The following is a 10,575-nucleotide window of genomic DNA, read 5'->3' as shown; positions in this document are numbered from 1 at the left end:
AAATTTCAATTTCAAGAATTTCAGAATTTGACATTGTTTAAATTTAAAGTATCAACATTTGATGGGGTTTAAATGGTTAACTTGTTTAAGTACTAACATTATATTGAACAAGGCCGGCAGCACGATATAATTATGATGAATATTTCCGTAAACTACAGCCGTGCTGAAGAGACATTCAGGGTTGCGCGTGCCCGTCCGCGCGCACCCGTGTGAGCGAGTAGCAGGGAGAGCGGGGAGAGTCGGAGGAGACGGACCTGTGGTTGAGCTCAGTTGAACCTCAGCGTCCGACTCTGGATCGTCTTGGCTGTCGGTAGCTCCAGATAACTGCGGGTCGGCAGCTATGTCAGCACACGGTAAGCGCTTTTGTAGCCCAGCATCTGCGATGAAACTCGACTTTTTATTGTCTGCTTTAACTGGCTCGTCAGAAGAGCAGCATTCCCGTGAGTGGACAGCGACATGATAAGTTTGTACTCCGCTCCGCGACTTAGTCTTCCTCTCCCAGCTCTGCCTGCTCGCTGAGGCGTTTGTTTCAATCTATTTCCAACTGCTGCAAAGAAAAAAAGGGCAGGTCTGTGCGGGTTTGCATATGTTCACAGTAGTATTTAAGCAGAACTGAGCCTCTCCTTCATCGATGCGGTTGCTGTTTTCCTCACCGAGGACGGGAATCGCAGTGATGGATGCACGACTCGCTCCTGCGACCTGCGCTGGGTAACCCTCACCCGTGTGCGTGACCTCTTCAAATGTTTTCATTTATTTGGTCATGGTGAGCAATAACAGCGCCCATCCGCCTCCCCAACATCCGGATATTGTTATTTTCACAATATAAGGTATCTTGACGGGAAGACAGCAGCACGTTAGGATTACATTTGTTTGTTTGGACCGGTGAGTAGAAGCCTGTCTTGAAGCTGTGAAACAACACAGCTGTCATGATGGAGATGAACCAGTAAATCTCTCAAAGTAAAATGAAGACGAGTGCAAGATCGGTCTGACTCCCTTGATGGACATAGTTAATGTTTTCTTTAATGTATGGTTGCCATGGGTGAGTGATGTGGCACACTTGAATAAAACCCAGAGAATCAAATGAGTCCACTGATGACGACAGTTGTTGTGATATTTGTCTCTGATGCCATTTGGTAAATAATTCAGTTGACATGAGTCTTTCTTTTTTTCAGGATAAAACATTCTGCTATTACAAAGAAATTAAAGCTTAGATTATGTCAGTGTCCTTTTTTAGAACAAGCTATTGCTGTGCATTTAGACACGGCTGTGTTTTCGTGTTTGAAGTGTTTCGAGTGTTTTAATCCAGTGTCATAATGATCGTTTTTGTTTGTGCCTCACTGGTTTGTAACATGTTTTTTAAAATATTTTGTCTGGTATTAAATTTAGTGTCCTGTCTTTTCATGTTGGGGCTGATTTCCCAGCAGTTGTGTGTACGGAAACACATGTAAACTTGTTTGCTCACTCTAACAAAACCTACAAAGCGGTTTATCAATGCACCACAGCCTGTGTAGCACTGTTACCAGGCTGGCTACAGTTACGCATGAATACGCAATTTGGGCATTCTACTAAGTGTTTTCCATGAGGATAACATACAAACTAATATATTTTCTGTATCGTTCACAGTTCATGAACCGTTTCATGTAGAAACTGTATTGTGACATATGTGACAGCATGTGAATGCATTTTTATTATTGTTTTAAAATGTATTTTTTAGTCACTTTGTACTTTTACTGGTACTTTGAGTACATTGAGTTGCATGAGCCACAGGGACCACAGGGATGGAGGACGGCTATTTTATAATGTCATGCATTCTAGCTGAAGCGGCTTCCTGAAAGTTTTCGAAATAATCCTGCTTTAGCACTCTCTAAGGACAGAGTTGTGGCTTCTTGTGCAAACTTCTAAGCTATGCACACTATTTGGAACTCACAAATGTGGTTCCCACTGAATTTTGTGTCCCATGTCTGTTGCCAAGCCAGACAGAATAGGAGGAAATTTATTTTTTTCATAGAAAGAGGTTAAGACTGAGTCAATGAAATTACACTGACAACAGTTGCACACTTATTATATTTAAATGTTTGCGGAGACAATAACATCAGTGTCACTTATACTGATGTTGCAACCAGCAGCACAAAACGACACAGTACAATTGTGATGTCTTTGACTTCGAGGTGTGAATATTACTGGGTGGTAATGGTCTCGTGATCACAGAGCCGAGCCATGTGATCCAACATTGGGTTTTTGTGTAGAAAAAACTATTAACTATTATTCATTCTTTTTTTTTTGCTTTATATAGCTGCAAATGTGTGGAATTCTGATGCAAACCTTGCTTAATGTGTGTAATCGTCATCTTAACAACATCAGTTATCACAATAGTTGTCTTTGTAGTTAATTAAAACAAGCAGAGGTGTTACAAATTAGATTGCTGGAAGTGTTGAGTGAAGTGAACCAATCTATTTGTCAGGCATAATCGTGAGTGATAGCATTCATATTGAACCAACCCAGTCATGATGCCAAGAACATTTCCCACTTCTGTGTTCAGTCAGCAGAGCATATGGAGGGGGTTGCTCGGGTGTTTACGACCGTAGGAGAAGGTAAAGCCTGGTTTGTGCCTGAGAGATGTGCCACACACATGAATGTAGGACAGATCACCTTTTAACCACTTAGCTTCTCCCCTGTGGCAAATGAGAACACCAGCTCAGCACAACAATGCAGCAGTTTCATTTAAGCTGTCTGAGTGTCAAACGGTGACCATAATGAGGTGACTGATGTGCTGAGTGCAGTGCCTTTCCCCTCACCAGTCGCCCCGGTGAAGACTTAAAAGATTTCTACATGTGCAGCGAGCAGCAGAGAGCGAGCGAGAGAGGATAAAGATTGTGCCAGCCAAATGGTGGAGGCAGTAAAATCTAGAGTTCAAATGTGAGATCAGTGAACGCCTTGGTCATTTAAGGCATCAGCGTTGCGCCCCCTGGAGCTTTCAGCATCACTCCTACCTCCTCCCTGCCTGGTTCCATCTCCCCTACTCCTATGTTAAAAGCCTGACATGCTCAGGCTATTTTTAATAAAAATGAAATGGCCCTGTTGCAGTGAAGCGACCCGACGCATGCAGACTGAAGTGAGACTGAAACAGCGATTTGCAATTTAGGGCTATGTCGCCACTCACCGTACGGACAGCAAATCGGACTCACGCTTTCATCGTCTTTCTGCGCCTTACGTTTCACACGTATCATATAAGCGCTCGTACTCTGCAGACTTCAAACAGCCGTGAGTGACACACTCTGCCTGCAACAAGCTTCTGGTGCAAAGCTGGCAGGGAGGAATGTAAGCTGAGAAGCTCAAACTATGCCAGTGCGTAACAGCAGACAGTGTTTTGGTGGGATCTCTTTTTACTTTTCAAATGACGCAAGAATGAACATGAAGTATTACATGCTGGTGACATGGCCTATAATTGGAATATGAAGTATTGGGGGGGATCCATAAGTCTGTTGAGGGGAAACTGAGACATATGGAAGCTAGAAATGACTTATCTGTTCAATTGATCAAAGTGACTCAGTTCTGGGATCTAGTTTTTGGAAAATAGGTCAGTGTCTGTTGAGGAAAATGATAATTAGTTTTTGCATGTATCTGCTTTTTTCTGAATTTTTTGTCCAGTACAATATAAATGTATCTGTTACCATTGACTCTGAGTGCTCAGAACAGGAATTAGACTTTCTGAATCACTGTACAAAGCATTTATGGAACATAATTGATCATGATTTGTGTAAGAGCAGCTTTGTCCCTTTCCAGATTTCACATTGCAATTTTGATCTCCTTGCTAAGAGCACACAGCATCCCTGACAACTTTGCTGAAATGTGTTTTCAAGCTGCATCTCTTTTGCTGTTGCCTGCGTGTGTTTGCGGTAAAGAGTGATGTAAAAGCCTGCCTGCATTCGTGCAGGCGAAAACAGATGTCAACAAATCTAGATACTCAGCTGGGGAAAGCAATGGAGGCAGAAAGTCAGATCCAGGTGAATATTTGATGGAAGGTGCGGGCGGCAATTACACGGTTAAGCCGCCGACACGTTTCGGGGTACGACGCTTCATTGATCAATGTGCTGGATCATGACTCAAGAGCTAACAAAATCTAGATGATTTAACTTTCGGGAAAAGAGGACGAGTAATTCAATAAATAATGTATGAGTCTAATTAATCTTTGAGGTTGGGGACCAGTTGTCTTTCCGTGGGGCACAGATAAACCACTTTTAGAGGTAGCATCAATCTCTTGAACTTTCAGCTATTGTGTAGTCAAGTCGGGTGACGGATGTCCGACGCAACACCCTGGAAACTAAGCAAAAAATAATGGAAAAAACGGTCTAGCGCTGTCAGTCAAAATAAATATTCAGTGTTGTCATTGTGCAAACAACTTCCGATTTCTGGTTCTTGTAGAACAACACTCGTGGCTATAGGTGCTACTCTGCCGTACGTCACTGTAACATTACTTGTGGAGGCAATCGGAGTGCACTGTGACAGGAGAATAGCGGCCATACACTTTAAAGCTCTCAGAGCTTCTCAGCGCATTGTTCAAGGAAAAACAAGAATAATTTCTTTACAGTCGCAGAGCAGGGACATGACTCATTTTTGGTCATATTGTAGTGGTGACTTTGTTCTGTTGTGTTTTATTAGTGTTAGTTTGTCCTTAATGACTGAATTATTTGTAAGCACGAGTGCTTTTTTTCAACGCTTCTTTTGCCTCTTTATTTTTGATGCTGAATATGATGAAGGTGGTTGTGCTCAAACCAAGAGGCTGGTAATATTGTAGAGTAAACAAACTGGGATGTGATACACAAAGTGTTGACTTGGTCTTTGACTACAATTCACTGCAGCTGTAGAGATCTTGTAAAGAAGATGGTTGAAGGTTCTCATTTGTTTGGGAGCACTTGCCTCATTGATTGCAGCCAGTATTTCCTGCCATCATGTCTCCTTGTTTCACTGCACTCACTTCTCTTTCTTCACTCAGGCGAACATGTCATCCCATTGAAACGATGAAAGACAAAATGAAGGCAGAAGATGGAACACAGTGTGGAATACACTCCAGCTCCTGATCAGATGTTTTCCAGCAAGTAATTAAACAAGCGGGATCTGAACGCACTAATGGCGAAACACATTTTTATGCTCTGTCTTGTCTTGTGGAGTGGAGAAAGGAGTGACATTTCAGTAGCCGCTGGCCTTCCCAAAAAAGATCAAGATTTGCATGTAATATCAAAAAGCAAAAAACACTCTCTGTCGTACTGGGGGGACGTGGACGGCTCGAGTTCCTCAGCTCCATCCAAAGATTTGGAAAGGCAAGCTCTGAACGCGCGGGACGGTGCTGGAACATTGCCAAATGCCATTAAACTCAATGACAGCGGATCTCATTATTTTTACCTCAAGAACAACGTCGAGGAGCAAACAGCTGTGGCCAAACCTAGTGCCGTGCCCTTGATGCCTAAACACAACCCTGACCTTACCATGAACCACCAGGAAATGAGCAATTTAACTAATGGAGAGGTTGAAGAGCCAATTAATAATCAGAGTCGAGCGCTGGGTTCTGATGAGCTGTTGGCTCTTCAGCTTCATTTACAGACAGGTGTGGACGTTCTGCCTGAGCAGACTCACCGAACCGCTAGATGGGTCATCCAGTCTGAAGAGAGCCAGTCAGGGCCACGCCTGCTGAAGAAGGGCTCCCACGCTCGCCACAGGAGAAGCTGGCTCTGGAACCAGTTCTTTGTGATCGAGGAGTACCGGGGGCCTGAGCCGGTGCTGATCGGACGGGTAAGCAAGCAGCTGTCATCATCTGTGAGCATGTGCATGTTGGTGCTGCAGGCTGTTCATTTGTTGTGACTTCAAGTCGCCCAGCCAGTAACCTTGAGTTTCGGTGGCAATGTGGAAAGGGAAATGATTTAACCCGGCGCACGCCTGAAACACTCATGTCCCTCTGGTCGACCAGCCAGGCGCTAATGTAGGTGCTGGCAGCATTCACATGCCGGGGCGGGACTGTATCAGCACTTATACTATCCCAGGATGCTGGCAGCCTCTTTGGAGCTGAAACTATATATTATATTGACAGTGTAGATTGGGTTCTCACCCGTCTAGTATACGCCTCATAAATGTTTAATTCCCGGTTGTTGTTGATGCCATCAGGAGCTGTTAAAGCAATCAGCAGCCTCACGAGTTGCCTGTTTCCATACATAATGGTTTCTCTCTCCATGGCTCAGTTTGCCCGGAATTAATAATGTCAACTTCAAGGCCGGTGCAAGATTGAGGTGACCCATCAACGATTGACAGCTGCAAAATCAAGGAATTTGGCTGCCAGACAAACCATTATAGAGGCATCAACCCAGGAGATGGATGGCAACAGGCAAAACCACGGTGGAGAGATGGTTCAGATTTCACAGGGAAGTCTAGAGTTTTAACGTGTATATAGCAAATGATTTTTAATAAGCTCCCTGGATGCATTTGTTGGTGGAGCACATACTGCATAGTGATTTCTTCATAAATATATGTGACAAAAGCTAAAACTAGAGAATACTGACTTGGAGTCACTCCCTGAGTAAAAATATCTGCAGGACCAGTCGTCCCACTGTTGAAAGGCATCAGTCTTCTTCTGCCACTGCGGTTCCTATGGAGTGATGAAATAGTTTGTATTAACAAGCAACTGCTTCAGTCTGGAGGTCATCTAAAAGTAGCCATCAAACTTCTGTCCTTCATGCAGCTCATGCTTGTTCCTTCACTGCAGCTGAGAGGCTGTTTTAATGAAGGCTGAAGTGGTCTATGTTGAGAACACCTCTGATTAACTCTGTTTAAGGGTTCTCACTTTAGAAAGGAAACTCAAAAGTCAAGTGTTTGTTGGAGATCGAATTTTATTATCTCTGAAAAAATGTGAATTCTAATCTAATCTGCTCAACCAAAGGTGTGTGTCACACTCTGTTCATCCTGGAAGGGGGTTGAGCCGTGGTCTCTCATGACTGAACTCAGGGGTGTCACATTAACCCAAACCTTAAGTTGCAGTCCAAATGAAAGGAATGTTTATTTTACAGTTTATATCGATAACAGCACTCCTTTAGCCAGAGATGTGAACCAGAGCATTACTCTAACTGTCTTTTAATAACTCTTGGAGGCAACATTTTGCAGCACTATCACTGTGTTAACAGTGCATTTTAAATTAGCATTTCAATCCTGTAACAAAACTCCTGCGGGCCACATGACTATATTTGGCCCTCGGGTCCTAAACTTGAAACATTTGCGGCTTTCTTAATCTGTATGAATTCATGCTTTTACATAAAGTAGAAACCTGAATTAGGTTTTAAAAGGTGTAAAAATGCTTTTGTGTGTGGTTTTATTGAATGAATTCAAACATGTAAAAGGTAAAATAAATTCCTCTGCTCTCGACATTACTGATAGTATTGTCAATAATAAGCATTAATTATAATCAATAATACATTATAATGATAATAAAACTTAAATTTGAGTATCCAACATGAAGACTTTATGATAATTGTCGTATTTATATGAAGGGAAAAAAATGAAATTTAGATAGAAATATTTAGCCATACTTCCATCCACTGTCGACTTAATAAATGCGTCAGAGGCTGGATGCCACTCCTCTTATCGACCAATAGTTGCGCATGACGCTTGTAAACAAGCTCAATGATCGTGCAGGTCTACTTCTATGCTTACAACTGCAAAGAAAAACTGAAAACCCATTTCATAACCAACAAACGTGAAATGGAATTGGTAAAATAAAAAACCTTCGATGTGACTTGCAAAACATTGTTTTGCTGTATCACTATACTGTAGTTTAGACTGCTTGAAGTACTACCAAACTTCCATTGCTAGTGGGCTAGTGTGAAAGGCACCGCACATAAAACAACACTCTTGACAGAAATGTGCACCGTCTCTGTGCTTTTCTATTGTCTCAGTTGTTGAGGCTCCTGTTGTGAGAAAAATGAGATCATCCGGAACACATCGAAATACTTAAGCTGAAATTGATTTATGTGAAACATTATAAACTTACCTCGTTGTAAAAATGAGTACAGCTGGGATGAGATTTTTACTCAACTGTGCTGTACTGTATGGTTGGGAATGAACAATAGCAGTGAGGCCAAAGTGACTCGGTGGTTTTCCATGAACAAACAGACATTGCAGTTGACCAAAGAGAGACGTTTTTCGAAAGCTTCTTGCCTGGAAAGGGGTTTATTTATCTCTCAGTATGAGTGGGTTTTCCATGCTGGCTTCATCACAGCTGGATTGAACCAGCAATTAGTCAATGAGGAGAGGATGACTGGATTGCAAGAGGAGATGTCGTGTGGGGGGCAAAGCGCACACTCTGACAAAGACATGTCTCATGCTGGCTGTGGAGTCAAAATCAAAGTCCCCTATGAGGAAGAAAAGAAGTGGAGGGATGTGGGTGTAGGGATGAAAGAAGAAAACAGTCCCTTTTCTCGTGATTTGTACGGAACGCTATCATGACTTTCTATAATCCGCAACTTTATCCTCCAACACATACGCACCACGCACACACACACACATAGCGTTTGATAATCTTGCATTTTCTTCTGGTTCCTCTTCACGCTTGTGCATGCAGTGTGTTGAAATTTCACCACGTTTAAATATGTTGCCATCACACATTCTCTTAGACACCACCAATAATTGTGTCAAGTTTTCTAAATGTGTGAGATGCCTTTGCCGCTGCACTTGTGAATCTGCCGTCCACAGCAGCCGTTGTGACTAAGCCTGGTGGATTATGAACATGTGCAAATGCACCCTAGGGCTTGGAAGATGTGAAGGTTCCTGGTCAGAAACCTCACTGTGATGAAAGCTGAGTAATCTCTTTTAGCTTTCTATTTCTGTGCCTTTTACCTATCTAGCCGCCTCTAATATCCTTCTGCCATTAAACACATATTCTGCGCTGAGGAGCGAGGTAGAAACAAATGCGAGCAGATGGGTATTCTGTGTAAGTGAGCTGGCGGAATGAAAGGCGGGCGACAAGGACAGAGGGAAAATGGTGGTTTAAGAGGAACAAGGAAGTCAGACAGATGGATTCTGAGAATGTAAGGAAGAGACAGATGGGTGGAGGACAGAAGATTTACAGATGGAGTCAAAGACCGAATCCACTTATATACGTGCGGGAAATCTGCATGGCCACTGTCCACAATGATGTGGTTTGGCCCAGTCAACAAAGCCCCGATGGCGTGTTTGGTCCAACGCGTTGATTGGCTGTATGCATCATTACTCATCCCAGTCCCATATGTATTTTTGCACACCTGGTGCCATTCATTTCAGATTCAGTGAGCATCTTCTGCTGAAATACAAATCACTCATTTCACACGTTTGTGTTAGCATCTCTAAAAACAACTTAATTAGCCCTACCTGAATCATCAGTCTGTGCTGTTGCCCCAAGGCCTGATGTTGTTTGGATTTATTTCCTAGCTGCACACCGATATGGACAGAGGAGACGGACAGACCCGGTACAAGTTAGAAGGAGAGGGAGTGGGATCGGTGTTTGTCATCGACAGCAAGACTGGCAACATCCACGTGACCAAGTCTCTGGACCGCGAGGAGAAGGATCAGTATCGCCTCATTGCCACAGCGACAGACAGAGACACAGGTCGGGCCCTGGAGCCATCGTCCGAGTTCATCATCCGAGTTCAAGACATCAACGACAACCCGCCTGTCTTCCCCGATGAACCGTACATTGCAACAGTGCCGGAAATGGCAAACATAGGTAGCTATTCGAGATGCTTTTGCTTGTTTGTTTTTTGGTTCCATGTGCTTCAGCATCAGCAGAGAGAAATTCTTTGGAAGAAAAATAGGGCTGCAACGATTAGTTGATGTCATCGATAACAAAATTTGTGCGTAGATGCGTCATGCATCAACACACACGATGGGCATCCAGACCTGGTTGTTATTGAGAAGCAGTGAGAAATTACCACATTCTCCGGAATCATTAAGATATGTCCATTTCTGTTTCTTCAATTGGTTCCTGACTGAGGTCCGACTCTAACTCGCTGCCGTCGATGCGCGCCCCAGGCTCTGCGTCACCACCTCCGGCTGACCTCCGCCTCAGTCACAGTCACGGAGGAGTTCGAGCGGCGACCCGTCGTCGTGTTCAAAAGTGTGGCTTTGTTTTGTTTGCGAAGATAACGCCTCTTAAGGATGAGCAAACCCCTTCGACACCATCGTAGACTGATGAAAGATTGTTCCGTGTTTGGTCTGTGACGCCACACACTCTCTGAACTACGGAGCTACACATTGGTGTTTCAACACGTTATTCAAACAAGACCTTTTGATGTGGATGTTGATCAGATATTTTATATGAGATACATATATGGATATTGATGATTTTAAATTCTTCTCGTGGACCAATAAAGATCTCCGTTTTAAAGAACTGGAGCTCTCTGTCAGCTGTTTTATGGTCTATGCTTCACAGGGTTAATACATGTTCCTCAATTATGTGTCATTATTTCGAATATACTTGTTTATTAAAGTATGGTGTCGGAGTATCACAGGAGATGATTTCAGCAATTTAAGATTAACAGAAATTCAAAATAGATCCAAACA

The 10,575-nt window shown here is 43.1% G+C and overlaps 1 protein-coding gene across 1 annotated transcript in view; it reads left to right on the top strand.

Moving 5' to 3' along the window:
* The first annotated feature begins 231 nt into the window (after positions 1-231).
* The window catches only part of LOC128769980 (cadherin-24), a 27,548-nt gene continuing 17,204 nt past the window's right edge, over positions 232-10,575 (top strand). The window contains exons 1-3 of the mRNA XM_053884171.1: positions 232-353; positions 4,994-5,787; positions 9,445-9,739. Coding sequence (XP_053740146.1) covers positions 5,128-5,787; positions 9,445-9,739 — 955 coding nt within the window. The 5' untranslated portion in view covers positions 232-353; positions 4,994-5,127. The remainder of the gene's footprint in view (positions 354-4,993; positions 5,788-9,444; positions 9,740-10,575) is intronic.

Source organism: Synchiropus splendidus, chromosome 1 (genome assembly GCF_027744825.2).
Source record: "Synchiropus splendidus isolate RoL2022-P1 chromosome 1, RoL_Sspl_1.0, whole genome shotgun sequence".
In the NCBI taxonomy this organism is placed as follows: Eukaryota; Metazoa; Chordata; class Actinopteri; order Syngnathiformes; family Callionymidae; genus Synchiropus; species Synchiropus splendidus.
Note: the sequence above shows the minus strand (reverse complement) of the source record. Positions and strands in the feature narration are given on the sequence as shown.